Here is a 14,396-nt window from a genome sequence, read left to right on the forward strand (position 1 = left end):
GTTGTAATGACTGTGACAATAGGAGTTCTGTGTCTGTAAAACAATGTGTATGGCGAGGGCCAAGATTTTTTTTATTCTAAATAATCCTGAATGACCTTGAAAACAAGCTCTACTCAGAATGTGAGATAATGACGCCCTCTCCAAGTGACCCATGTTGAGTCTGTAAGAGGTCATTGCACAGTGGAGCTATGGAGAAGGACAGCGGAAAGCGGAGCCAGACAGTGTGGCTCAGATATAATGCACAGGAAAGAGAAAGGGAATGCCAGAAATCAAGAAGTGACAGAAAACAAGGGAGATGGAGAAGAGGTTGTGTTTTTTGTTTCTCTCTGTGGATTATGCTGCCCTAATGAACCCAGCTACCAAAAGTCAGCCACAGGGCAACTAGGGCTTCTCCTGTTTTTATTATATGAAGACAGATAGTTCCCCTCAGACCTCACTTCAACTTTAAGGATAGTAATGTGCCCCATGTGGCTACATCTCCATTCACATGCAGCCTCGTTCCAGGTTTTCTCGGCCACTTAAACCCATTTCTCCCATAAGCATTAAACGTTTAAGAACGGTTGCTTTAACTTAAATTTTGTCTAATGTCTACTGCGTACTAGTAAAGCAGTTTCTGACTCCTTTGAACAAATTGCAAATTCTTGGTTGATATGATGATGTTCAATTGTTTCATGTACACACAGGCCATATTGTTCAAAATGAAATAAATTGCAACAATTTGTGAGGAGGAGGAGCTTGCTCAGATAAACTTTTATGAGGACAGCAGCCTTCTGTGAAAAAGGAAGACGAGTAAGGATGTGTACTAGTGTAGCAAGGAGAAGACAACAGAGCACAGAAAGATGCAGAAAAGTACAAAGTATAGTTATGGCCTACACAGTTAATCTCTCAATTATACCTTTCTGTTCCTATTGAAATTAATGCAGCCGTTTTTATTATTTTTTCTGTAATATTATTCACAGATAGTCAAAATGTTTTTAAATAGAAATTGGAGTAAAAATAGAAGTTGGATAATCCTAGCTGACCTGGGATCAAACTGAAGCACCCTGTCTAGACGTCAGCATCACTTTGAGTAGCATCCCACGGCTCTGTCTCTTTCCCTTTCTCTTTGCCTTTTTGCACTTCCCTTCTCTTCCTGTCTGCCTCCCAGTTTCACAGCTTGGTTCTCACAAATTTCTGCCCTTTGCATCTATCTTTTCTTTTTGATCTTTGACTCTCTGTTTTCTTATTACTGTCGGTTTCAGGCTTAGGTGTGGTTATTTGGTGGTGAAGATGACAGTGAAAGCTGGATGTGGTAAAATGCCCATGCAGACAGATTGAAAAGAATGTATCCCACTAACATGCCAAAGATAACTACTGAGGTTCTCCTTCTTTCATTCAGCTGTTTGTACTCATATATTTTCTGTCCGAAAATGCAAGTGGTTGATTACTAAGTACACATCAAGGTTGCATAAGGGCAGAGCCAGAGTATGTTTACAGGCTCAGAAATTGTGACAGGGTTACAATTAAGGGAAGACCTAACCACATCGCATTACCCTCATTATATTGCAATGACATTCTCAATTGTGAAACAAAGGTACAAAACAATGGTTTGATAAGACCTCTTGTTTAATGAGACTTTGCTTTAACTCTTGTGTTCATTCAGTTAGTAAATAGGTCTTCCATTCAGGTCTAGGCACCCTAATTCTCATTTTCCCAAGTGCGACACACCCCACCCCCTGCCATTAGCCTTCGGTGTCCCACATTGGGTCTTGGCATCCCCCTGAACATTCAGAACATACAGACTCCTCCCCCAACCTCCTCAGATTCCCTATTCCCCTTCCCCTCCAACCCCTGTACACACACCCATTTGATTGTGATTGACAGTGTCTTTGTTCCATTGTGCGGAGCTGTCGCCTCTGATGAAGACACATACACAGAGCCGAGGCACTGCACTCATTGTACACTGTGCAGAAACTACAGGTCTGCAACCAGTTGCACTGTCCATGCATTCAGACTAGGTGTGTGTAAACAGCTTTGTGCATGGAAGGTCATAGCAAAATGGGACAGGGCAGAGTGCGTAGGAAGAATGGCTAGACTGCTTTGGCCATACTGCAGGCCTCACCCACTGTGGACCAGGACCAGGGGGTCCAGGCCTGATAGGCTAAGAGGGCCAGCTGGAGAGGGAGGCTCGGGGCTGCGCAATGTGTCTGAGGTTGTCAATAGTTTTCACCCCTCCTCAGGGATGGGAACCAGGTCACATTCTCTCACACGGCACAAAGCCGGGTGTGTGTGTGAGAGGGTTGGGGGTTCAAGGGAGGGGTTTTGATGGGGAGCAGGCCATGACCTCTTTATATCCATCAACAGATCACTATCTTGGCCCATAGACATGGTCTTATAACACATTCACATGCATGCAAACACATGCTAATTTTTGTGCATGAGCACAGACAGTCACACTGACAAAAATTTAAGTGTGTGCTCAAAAATTGGCCTTATGTAGGAGTTTTTGTTTTGACCTGTGTATGAAATTAAAAAATGATTTTTGAACACATTCTCTTATTATATTTTTTTAAACCAGTATTTTCAAAATATCCACAGGGCTTGACCTTGATACATTTATTACTAATAGATAAATTGTTACAAATATAGCTAGTGAAAAATAAGTGTAATGGCCAGTTTCTCAAACTAATTTAATTAAATATTGTCCTACTTGTCTGTCTCAAGTAGATACCAGTTCCTGGACAACTTCAGCTGCTTCTCAGCAGTATGAAAACACAGGTGAAGTAAATTTCACTGCACCAGATGTCCCAGTAAACCATACTGGTGAGCCAGAAAGCACAATGTCAGGACCCCAGAACTACTTCAGGCAAATGGAATATTTCGTTGAAAGCTGTGCTTTTGTGTGAATAACACTGTAAAAATCAGTGCATGTCCCGTATAATCCACAGGTTGGGAATCAGGGTAAAACAGTGAAATGCCGCCCCCCTGTGGTGTCGACTGAGTCTGTCAGACAGAGAGCTTTCAAAGTCAAAGTGGTCACTTTTTTGTTATTTGTGTTCTTAAAAAAATCCATTCAGAGTAAATCAGAATTCACTTTATTTCTTCCATTAATTTGCTTGGTAAAAGTATCTGATCCAGCCCTTCGTAAAACTTGAAAAAACAAAACAAACAAACATTCGGTTTATCAAAGATTAGAAATATGATTCAACAGCAGTTATGACCATGAGAATATTATATTAAGGTGAACATAAAATTAAGGGCACTGAACAACAAAAGCTGAAATATTTATATATATATATATATTTATCATATATTCTGACTCTGTCTTATATGTCATTACTCTGATGAGTAATGAAACAATACCTAGGTTGCAACTTATGGTATTGTGATTGTGATATTTATTATAATTTTACGGTTTCTCTCATTATCTTAATTTATTTCTTGTGCTTTGACATCTGTCCATGTGTTTCAATCTTAAGTTCCATCTTTACGCTTTCATTTAACAACATATATATCCAACAACTTACAAAGCAGCTGTTCAGTTCTTGCCATACTACCCAGACTCTGGCATGAGTTCCTCGTCATATTATATATACAATAATCCAATGTGTGTGTTGTTTGTACGTCTGTGTTGTGGTGTATGCATGTTTCTGTGTCAGTACATGAGGTCACCCTATATATAACATCTCTGTGACAAACTTGTGCAGCTGTGCATGTTGTCTTGAGAAGCTTATTGCGGCTCTGTCTTTAAACTAAAAGGTGGCTCCTCTCTCCAGGTTACTTGCTCTAGTCTACCTGCTGTTCAGGAAACCTCCGTTCAACAAACTGGGAGGTTAAAGTTAAGTGACAGAATTACACACTCCATCTTCAGTTAGGTGAGATGGTGCGTCTACGCAGGCAGCTGCACGTCAAGCACTTGAGGATGCTCATGGTGATGTGCATGAGAGGGCCGAAATTGAAGAGTAGATTGTAGAATGTGTTTACAGACAGGCCTCCAGTCTCATCGGCATATTTCATGGCAACAATGGGTGTGTAGAGGCTGTTGGTCAGATTCCTGAAGCGAGGGTTGTTTGACTCAATAACCTTTTTAGTGCACTGGAAAAGACAAGAAGCAACAGAACATTTTAACCGATTTCACGGCTGCACGCAGAACATCAACACAAATTCCTGAACTGGGTTCAGTGTAAGGGTTAGAAACCAATTCTTTTACCTTAGCTATGTCATCTGGTGTTTGGCCCATGGCCTCAAATATATCTATTGATGATGGCAGGTAAACGTCTTTAAAATAACGAACTGTGTCAGCATCTGCACCCGGATACTCCATCTTAGCCACATCCTCCATCATTTTCGTTTCAAATTCAGTGTGCACTGGGCCAGGCTCAATCATGGACAACCTGGGGTAAGTTAGATACAGTGTGATCAGTGGGGATGGCATTTTCAGTAGAAAATAAAGACACATGTGAAGGAAGAATAGAGGAAAGAGGGTAATCTACCTGATATTGAACTTCATCAGTTGCACAGCCAAACTCTCACAGAAGCCCTCCATTGCAAACTTAGAAGCAGTGTAAACATCGTTGAATACCACACCTGATTAAAGAACAACAAGAGGAGATAAAGAAGCTCAATGCACCGTAAAATGAGATTTCAAAGAACTCAATCAAGAATAGAAATCACTCACATGATTTACAGATAAAGGACTAGGGTTAAAAAAAAGTAGCAGGCAGGACAACACAAGTGGCAGACATTATGCAAGCTAATTCAGCAGTTTATCAGAAAGCGTCCAACCTGCTTTGCTGGAGGCCACCTTTGTGCTAATTCAAACAAGTTAAAACAAACACTAAAAATTCTTTGCAAGAACTTGCAGTTTGACTCAAATTACTGTAAGTCGTCAGAACTTTACTGGAAATGTGAAACAGAGACCAACGAATAATGATATTAATATAATAATGAATTTTAAAAAATCATTTAAATTACCTAACAGTTTCATCTTCAAAATCTACAGATATAACCTCAAACCATAAAGATAAAAATGCTGTTAACTTTCTTTTTGGATAAAAAAATGTCAGTTTATACCAAGCTAAAATTTTGGAACACGTGCAGAGTGTTTTGCAAGTCATTATGAGTGATTATGGAGAGTGTTGACTGTTTAAGCTTCAAAATGTATATTCAATATGTTCTCTTTTGATATGCAGGAATCCAGTAAGCCTTATACCAACCAAAGTTGCCAGATTTAGAACCTACATGTAGCTTAATAGATTACAATAAACGGTCTATTACATGGTTTATTGTAATTTGTCATTCTCAAAATGTTTTTGACGTTCAGTTAGAATAGCACTATAAATTTTCTTATGCATAACTAATTATACTCATACCCTGAAGACCCATGACGCTGCTCATGACGATAATGTGCCCTGAACGCCTCTTCTTCATGTCTGGCATCACTTCTTTGATCATACGAACCACTCCAAAGAAGTTGGTCTCAAATACTTTTTTCATCTCCTCAATGCTGATGCTTTCCACAGGTCCAAGCAAGCCCACACCTGCATTGTTGACTGGCAGGAAACAGACACACAGATAACGCATTGTCCATAAATGCAATGATCAAAAAACAAAAACAAAAATAAACAGAAATAGAGTGATATTTGACTTTATTACTTCATTAGATCATTTGTTAGTTAAAGCTGGTTTTACTTGATACTGCCACCAGATGTCAGTGTGTGACAACAACATAAAGGTCTGACGTAACACCAGGCTGAAGAGCCTTTGGGTCTTGAGTAATTAGGCGAAAGGGGATTTAATGCTGGATTTAGACTAAGATGGAGACAGGTTTATAAATAGATACTTTATCCAGACTAAAGGTTTAAGGACCATAAGTGAAAAGCGTTACGTAGTCAGAAGATCTGGTAAAATGGACTTTACTGCACTATAAAATTACTTGATAAATTCTGGATCACACATTGTGAGATTTTAGTTGTGAGGATTACTATTCAGTAAAATAAAGTATTGTAGCTGCACAGTGCTGTAAGCTTAGCTTCAGCTATCTTTCTCTCAGGATATTAATGTGGTAGCCCATTCGGCTTTGGTCCATAATCTTTCTGACCACTGGAATTTTAAGACTCAGACTCCTCCCTCCACATACTCTAAGTGTCAACTGCACAGTGCAACTACTGTGTAAAATATTTGTTTCACGAATAATCAAAGCCTTTGTCCTGAACTGTTGTTATAACTTTAGCAATAGCACAGGGCTTTACTTTTTATATATACATGTATATTATTATCATTCCCACTGCACTTTATGTACATATTATAGTGTTTTTGCATACATCTCTAATTCACCTTTTCTTCCTGTCTCTTGAGCTGCTGTAACAGTTGAGTTTCCACAGTGTGTGATTAAATAAAATCTATGTCTATGATATTATATTTATTGAAATCAAAAGCAGCTTTCCCCAATAATAGCATAGACTTTCTATTGAATATGCAAAACTATAAAATGAAGCAGAACGATAGTGTTCTATCATATGTTAAAAAAATAATTCTGTGTATGAACACTTGTAACACACATAATAAAAAAAACAAACATACGCTTATCCAAGGACAGGGAATTGATCATCAGGACCTGCTTTTTAAAGAGATATACACTGTGTGTCCCACTCACTCAGAATATCAATATGGCGGTCCTTAACATTGTTGACGCACTGCCTGACGGACTCATCGCTACACACATCTAATGGAAGCAACGTCAAGGTCTTTCCATATGCGTCTCCAGCTGCCTCCACCAACTTGTCCTTCTTCTTCAGGTCCCGCATCGTGGCAATGACTGATAGGGAGACACAGAGAACTGTATGGAGATTATGTGGCTTCAGACTTTGCAAAAATAAATATGATAGCGGAAAGGTGTCATCTAACACAACTTGAAGCGGCAAAGAAATGTTTAGGAATGTGAGGAGCACTTAAAATTATCAGTACTGGAATAGTTTATTATTTTAAGATATTAATGCATTTACACATTTTTCTGACTATCACTGTTGCATTTAATACGAAAGCATTAATGCAATCATTAACTTTTTCTTGGACAAACACACCAGTGTAAAAACAAACAAGCACCCACATGCTCAGATAGTGACACTCAGACGTGTGGGTCAGAGTTCCTGGAAAAGACCACGCCTGTTAGTTTACAGGGGACAGAATTGATTTCCTCTGAACTTTACCCGCTGGGGAACATTAACCTACATAAAGCGGAGGAATCTACCATGACCAACAACAATGAATATAAGCGCCGCTGACTTGGCTTCCACAGCTTCTTCCTTTTTGTGTGCTCTGCTTACACTTGGCAGACTGGCGTTATGTAACTGTGAAAACAGAGGCACTGGTGTTGCACAATGGCAATAGGCAGGAATAAACAACCTCTTATTCGCACATTCACCTAAGTCTACCTGTTGTCATTGGCAGACAAAAGCAAATCCTCACCTTATTCTCATGTGAACAGAGATGAGGTTGGATAAGTAATCAGATTTGGACCGCTTTGCTGTGGAGATCTAGACTGCTGTGCAGTGTTACTGATGCAACATGATGTATAACAATGTCTATCTGTCTGTCTGTCATATATGCTCTATGCATAAACAACATCTTGTGAAGAGTAATTGGGTCTACTTGAGACCAGGGTGTCCAGGAAGGGTTTCAAGGAAGCAACAGAAAGCTTTGCGTTTTGATTGAGACATGAACAAGAGGTCTATTGTTCTAAATGCTCCTGAAGGAATTACAACTGGGCAGCTTAACTATTCTTGAATGAACCACACTGCAAACACAGGGGTATTTTAAGGCCTTCTCTGAATTTCATCCATGCCACTGCAACTAATTCCTACTTTATGCACAACGCAATATTTAATCTCGGCTGGATTTCCTAAGGAATAGAGCAGATCAATGCGATTGCTAAGATGTGGCCTTATTGAAAGCAGGTCACACTGTTCAAACCAAAGCAGTGTTGGGAGGGAGGGAGCAGTAATTCGGTTTTGTTTTCCTCATCTATTTCACAGTAATAAATCCCATCATATCCCAGTGGCCCCTAACAAGAGACAGAGAAAAAAAACAAGGTTTACTAAACCCTGTCCAGTTGTTCATACCATGTTAATAATGACAATTCTAACTGTCCATAACCTGTCAAAGTAAGCAAGGGCTGACTGTAGCGTTATGGCAAATTATACAGTTTAGAGTCATAGCTAAAAACAAAATCCGGTCACAAGGCTCTTGGTGCAAACCCCTCTAACATAATTCTGTCTGAGGCTCCACAGATTGACACAGGAGGATTTTTTGATTCAGTTCTAATTCCTCCAGTGACATCAATAATAGCTGGGAAGCAGGAGAGGACCAACAGTGTCAAAGTGTGAAACCTTAACTCCACTGCCTACCAATGAAGACTTCAAACAAGGCCCTTGCTTTAGAGTGAACCCTCGCTTGTACAGGTCTCAAACTTTGTCCCCCTTTCAACACTCGCTCCAGTGAGGGGACTATGGGCACATTAGACACGGCACTAAACCGGAGCAGGCGGTCTACAATTCACTGCAATAAAAGGGGGCTTTGTGCTGGAGAAGTCACTTGAAAGAGAACTGACAAGACCTCTTTTATGAATCCTGCCTGGCAAGCGGCATCCTTGCAGAGCCCTACCCTGGAAACTGCGCTTTCAGATGATAATAGTCGAGTCAAAGGGGCGACTGAATCCCAGTCCTTACAAAGGGATATGGATGCGATATTACAGGAGTTAGCATTTTAATTTAACCCACGCTAGATCACGTATGAGCGTTTAGACGGAGCGTTGCGCATGAAACTTGATCAAACTTTATGCGTAAAGGAAGCTTGGTACACTGCAGCGTGTTGCAGGGAAAAATAAGCACGAAATTGTATTTCAAGCGAACCACAATATTACAGGCTTGTTACAAACAGGTCCGATCAAACAAACAATGTAGAAGAAAGCGCATTTACCATGGTAACGACTCTTTTCATCTTTGGCCAGGATGACGGCAATTCGTAACCCGATGCCGGAGGAGCAGCCGGTGATCAGCACAACTTTCTGCCCACTGTTCGCCATGATTTGTCCGTATACGCGCAGTGTTTTTCAGGGGTCTTCTGCTCCAGATGGTCCCAGCCGAGGGAGCTACCGATAACCGAACTTTAAAAAACTAAAGCCGATCATGCAGCCACAGCAGCCATGTGAGCGCCTAATTCAGTCACATGTTTCATAAAAATCAGTAAACCCCCCCCCTCAAAAAAAGACGTGATACCGCAAACACCCCTTGCAGTTACTTGATAGGTGCCGACTGCCCTAGAAAAAGTAGCCTAGTTAATTTCCTTAAAAATGTGTGGACGTGCACGCGCGTGCGTGCATGCTGTAGAGGGGGCAGTGCTTATTTGATTTCTGAGTTGGTGACCCCAGCAACTGTAACAGTAATCATGGAGTTAATCGTCACAATGCTCCAGATAAAACCTTGATCAGGGCTTTTTCAATAAGTTGCCTATCCTATGATTCAACACTGTAATGCGTTAATTTAATTAGAATCTACTTAGCCTAAACTAAAAATAAGCTAAAGCACACTATTTAAACGGGCTTTTAAAATAACTGGTCCACATATAGCTGCACACACAGACACACGGAGAAATACACACACATATACTCTCCAGCTTTAGGTTATTTATAAAACATTCCAACCTTTGCTGAAATTTAGTTTGAAAGGCATTTACTTAATGCTCTGCATCCCACTGACACCTAGTGGTAAGGTAGGCGCAGCGCACTGAAATAGCACTGAGGCTTTCTGAACTCATCGTGCCCCCACAAAATAACATAAACAATGTTAACTGCAATATTGTAGTCCATTCAGGTAATAAGGCTATTAAAAACATAGGAAGAATATTCAGAGTTTGTTTTTCAGCAGTGCTGTTACCAAATGGCTGTTATGTTGACCAGTGGACTCTGTTCTTGGCTCATGTTATGAGGGGGTCAAAGGTGCTCTGATAAGACCTCAAATGAAACTTGCTTCTTTTTTCTGATGAAATACTGTAGTGCAGTACTCAGCGTCTGTCATGTTTGGGCCTGTTGCTAAATGTGATGCAAGCACTTGCAAACTGTTACACTGAAAAAGGAATGATTCTCACACAATGGTAGAAGAGCAAACATTTATGCTTTTTGATCAAAGTTTTGACTGGTTGTTTAGGAAGATGGTGTATGATTGGGGAAGAGTGCACACATGAAATTAGTGAATTAGTGTTTTTAATACATCTATTCAGAGGTTAATGTCGTTTTGTTTGGTTGATTAGTTATATTTGATGTCAGCTGCATTTTTTAATGTCAAGAAGGATTTGTCAGCTGTGATAGTCAGAAGAAGAGATGCTGAGAAATGGTACTTTGGTGTCATTCTGTGCTGCTTTATATGGTCTGACATATATGGTGGATGCTTCTAGCCCTTGCTCTAAAGAGTAATCTAAGGTAATTATCCATCCATCCATTCTCTTCTGCTTATCCATATCAGGATCGCGGGGGGCTGGAGCCTATTTTAAATGGTAAATGGCCTGTATTTATATAGCGCCTTTCTGGTCCCTAAGGACCCCAAAGCGCTTTACATATCCAGTCATTCATCCATTCACACACACATTCACACACTGGTGATGGCAAGCTACGTTGTAGCCACAGCCACCCTGGGGCGCACTGACAGAGGCGAGGCTGCCGGACACTGGCGCCACCGGGCCCTCTGACCACCACCAGTAGGCAACGGGTGAAGTGTCTTGCCCAAGGACACAACGACCGAGACTGTCCGAGCCGGGGCTCGAACCGGTAACCTTCCGATTACAAGGCGAACTCCCAACTCTTGAGCCACGATCGCCCCATATTTTAAAGTTACTAGTAAGTGAATAAGCTATTGAAAGTAATCAGTGTTTCACATACTTCCACTTACAGTTCTTACGGTTACATTTCCCTTTTACAAAAGTCTTTGTATTTCTTTAACTATTATGTGGACCTGGATGGTGTAAACTTGTAGCTGCCTGTAACTGCTTGTTTCCCCTGTATTGCTGGTTCGACTAAGAAATAGAATTAGCATTTTTCCATTAACAACAATTATTAAATACATGAAAACATGACATTAGGGATTGCTAATGTATTTAAATAAATCAAATCAAATAAGAACGTTAATTCAACATGATAATTAAGGCCTTTTGGCACCTATTGGCACTCAGTAGCATTTTTTGGTTTAGTCCCTACAAGATTTGCACTGCTGAAATAGAACAATTTACCGAGTTTTACACAATTTTACCCTTTTTTGGCAAATTCTGTCAAAGTTAATCAGACTGATTCAAAAGCATCTGTGAAGTGCCATGTTTTCTTTTAGCTCTCTAATCACCCTGTTCCCACTGCTGCAAAGCACACCACAGCTTGATGTTTTCACCACCACACTTCAACAACAGATGATATTAGATAATGATGTGCAGTGCCTGGTGTTAAGCAAATATAATGCTTTGAGTTCTGCTCAGATCAACATTTCACTCACTGGACAAAAGAAATGTCATCTGTCAAATGCTTTTAAATGCTGTTTTGGAAATATACCTTGAGGCCTTCTGCTCAGGGACTGTTCAACAGTAAAGGCCAGACTGGTTAAATTCAGCTAACCTTGTTGAGGTGCTGGCATGTTCTTCCAGCTCCTGAAGCTCTTTGAGAGTGATTGTTGTGTTCTTGGTCTGGGTCTTGGTCACCTCCCAGTTTGCTCTTTTACTCAATACAGCAGGACAGCTAGTAGCTTCAAACCTCATCCATTACTGAGGCTACTGCGCTACAAACAATACTTAAGAAATGCTTCTGAATACCTGGTTTTATTTGCTTTACCCTGATCTATTCATTTCTTTCTAAATTATTTAGTTTGAAACAGGTGGGCTCCAGTAAAGCTGTACATACATCATGAGGATATTTAAAGCAAACAGGATGCACCTGACTACAGACCAGAGTGCCACAGCAAAGAGTATGAAAACATCTACATATTAGAGATTTTCTTTTTTTCTCTTTAATAAATTTCTAATCCTTTCTATAAACAAAATTGCACTATTATCATGAGTTCATAAGAGTACATTGGGGAAAATGCCAATTGTATTCATTTAAAATGATAGTGCAAAGGGTCTGAATGCTTTCTGTGACTGTTTTATTCAAAATTAGAACACACAGTACAAAAATGATTGTCATAGACTTCTAGTCATCACTGCTTGTGATAAAGACCATATTTTGCTGACAACACAGAGCAGACTTTCAGCCTACACTGATTGAGACCCAGTTTTTTTTTCTTGCTGTCTCACAAAGCTAATGACAGCTTATTTAAAACCTGATTGTCACAGTGAAAACAGAAATTAAAATTAGATTGTTAAAGTAACAAAATTTGCATTGTCAGGTGTTTCAGTGTAAATTAATCTTATATACTTGGTTATACTCGATCATTTGGCTTACTGATATTTAAGTGCCAGAACAGATCAGTAAAACCATAAGCAACCAAAAGTAGTAATATATGAAAAAATGCCTATATATTATTCATGGCTCTGCAAAATAAGAAAAAAACTGTGCAATTGCAACAAATTAATAACCTTTTATATTATCTATGGCCCATTGAGGCCTGAGCATATATATAATATATAAAATTGAATAAAACATCACTCAGACCTTAGGACAAACTAGTCTTAAAGCAAGAGACGTCTTCACAAAAGTAAGTCACCACATAGGCTACTCATTAATATACATGGACTTTCCAAAATGTATTATTTTATGTTACAAATCAAATTCAATGAAGCATATATATGGTTCCTTGTCTGTTTATGATATATATAATTGTGTATATAAAAACTACCCGCAGAAACTACAGGAAAATAAATAAATATAAGTTTAAAGGAACATTTATTTATGAACATTTTCCTTGATTCACTCTCATAAATATAACACGCAGATCAAAATGCAAAGTGCAAAAACATTTATACTTTTCTTTAAAGCTTCAAGTTAGTTCACTGAACTGAGCACACACATATAGCCTAATACAGGCTGTGCTATTCTATGACATAGCACTTGATGGGATGGCTTCCATAAAAGAGCCAGGTAGACAGCTGCAAAAGGAAATTAAGTGGATTTTTGGGTCAGTGTCCAGCCAAAGTTAAAAGAAAACAGTGAAGTGTAGATCTTCTTACAACCAAAATATATTAAGATCGAAATTGTAAATACAAGAACTAAAAAATAGAATTATAACTACTGGTGGTACCCCTTATTGTCTTTTTATACATAATTCAATCAAGGTGAAATTAGTTACAAATAGTGAATTATAAAATGAATAGGTCTTATTAAGAAGTGATAAGACCTAAAGAAAAATAAACGCCAATATATGCAACATAATTAGGATTTCTTTTTAATTAAACAGATGATAAGATCATAAAACATACAAAATAACATACTCCACTATTTCTTGCTTGAAAATATCTATAAATAGGTTACATTTTGCATTGGATCCCTGCATAGTGATACACGAAGTTGTGGCAACATTTAATACACTATTGACTACTACCGTTCTACATTCATAATATGTTTTTTTTTTCTTTTATTTTTTACAAAAAAACATTGCCTTCTAGATACATCTGCTGCACATCTAAAAACTCTACCATCAGTTGTGCTAGTTTTAGGTCAACGGGGCCTAGGATTGAATTTTTCTGCCACAAATTTCCTTAATTTATATAAATTGCTTTCCTTTATATAAATCCAACACAAACAACACCTATCTCAACATTAACTATATGATGCGTATATGATAGGTTTCATCAAGTTACCGCAGTCTGATAATAGGTAGGGGTATTGGGAGTAAAACCCAAATTCTAGCCCATTATTGATGGTTGGATGCAAGAATATCACCATTTGTCAAAAAAAAATTGCCAATACATTTGTCCCACATCTGTTAAAATCATTTATCTATATTTTTTATTTGTTATTTTTATTATGGAGTCAGTTGTGCTCCTCTGAGAGAGCCCAGATGATCATCTGCCACTGGATACAAGAAGAACTGTACAAGAAAAATGAATGTAAATGTAAATTGCTGGAGTAATGCCTGGACATTCCTCGCATGCTTTTTCTTGTGCCTCTGGACAAAATGGGCAGGTGTAGATGCAGAAAAGGAGGTGTACTGGACAGTCAGTGATGTCCGTCAGCCTCTGAGCTATTTGTGTGGAATGTCAGAGGATTGAGGTGCTAAGACAAAGAAGGAATTAGGAGAGACAAAGGGGAAGGTATAATGCAAGCCCATGCGTGCGTTTCCATGCCATAGGCCTTCTCTGCTTTAAATGCCTTGTTGTAAACCCTCCTCCTCATTTAACCTCAAATGTTCTCCTCTCCACCTTCTCTTCTGCACATCTATACTTGTATG

At 39.1% G+C, this 14,396-nt stretch overlaps 1 protein-coding gene across 1 annotated transcript; it reads right to left on the minus strand.

Annotated features, from left to right (window-relative positions):
* Positions 1 to 3,058: 3,058 nt before the first annotated feature.
* Positions 3,059 to 9,382, minus strand: rdh8a (retinol dehydrogenase 8a). The gene is made up of 6 exons (XM_063472083.1): positions 8,956 to 9,382; positions 6,635 to 6,796; positions 5,352 to 5,531; positions 4,473 to 4,566; positions 4,190 to 4,373; positions 3,059 to 4,074 (listed from the first exon to the last, which is right to left on the minus strand). Exons 1-6 carry the CDS (start codon positions 9,059 to 9,061, stop codon positions 3,847 to 3,849), a joined length of 954 nt encoding a protein of 317 aa, XP_063328153.1. The 5' UTR covers positions 9,062 to 9,382; the 3' UTR covers positions 3,059 to 3,846.
* Positions 9,383 to 14,396: the final 5,014 nt, after the last annotated feature.

The sequence above is a fragment of the Pelmatolapia mariae genome, linkage group LG4 (assembly GCF_036321145.2).
Source record: "Pelmatolapia mariae isolate MD_Pm_ZW linkage group LG4, Pm_UMD_F_2, whole genome shotgun sequence".
NCBI classification, from domain to species: Eukaryota; Metazoa; Chordata; class Actinopteri; order Cichliformes; family Cichlidae; genus Pelmatolapia; species Pelmatolapia mariae.

Bases quoted from the DNA above. Each gene is read 5' to 3' on its own strand.
- rdh8a (XM_063472083.1), bottom strand. From the start codon at position 9,061: ATGGCGAACAGTGGGCAGAAAGTTGTGCTGATCACCGGCTGCTCCTCC. The intron at 5,532-6,634 runs GTGAGTGGGACA...GTTTCCTGCCAG, and splicing joins CCGCCATATTGATATTCTGA to TCAACAATGCAGGTGTGGGC. The intron at 4,374-4,472 runs GTAGATTACCCT...AACTTACCCCAG, and splicing joins CTGATGAAGTTCAATATCAG to GTTGTCCATGATTGAGCCTG.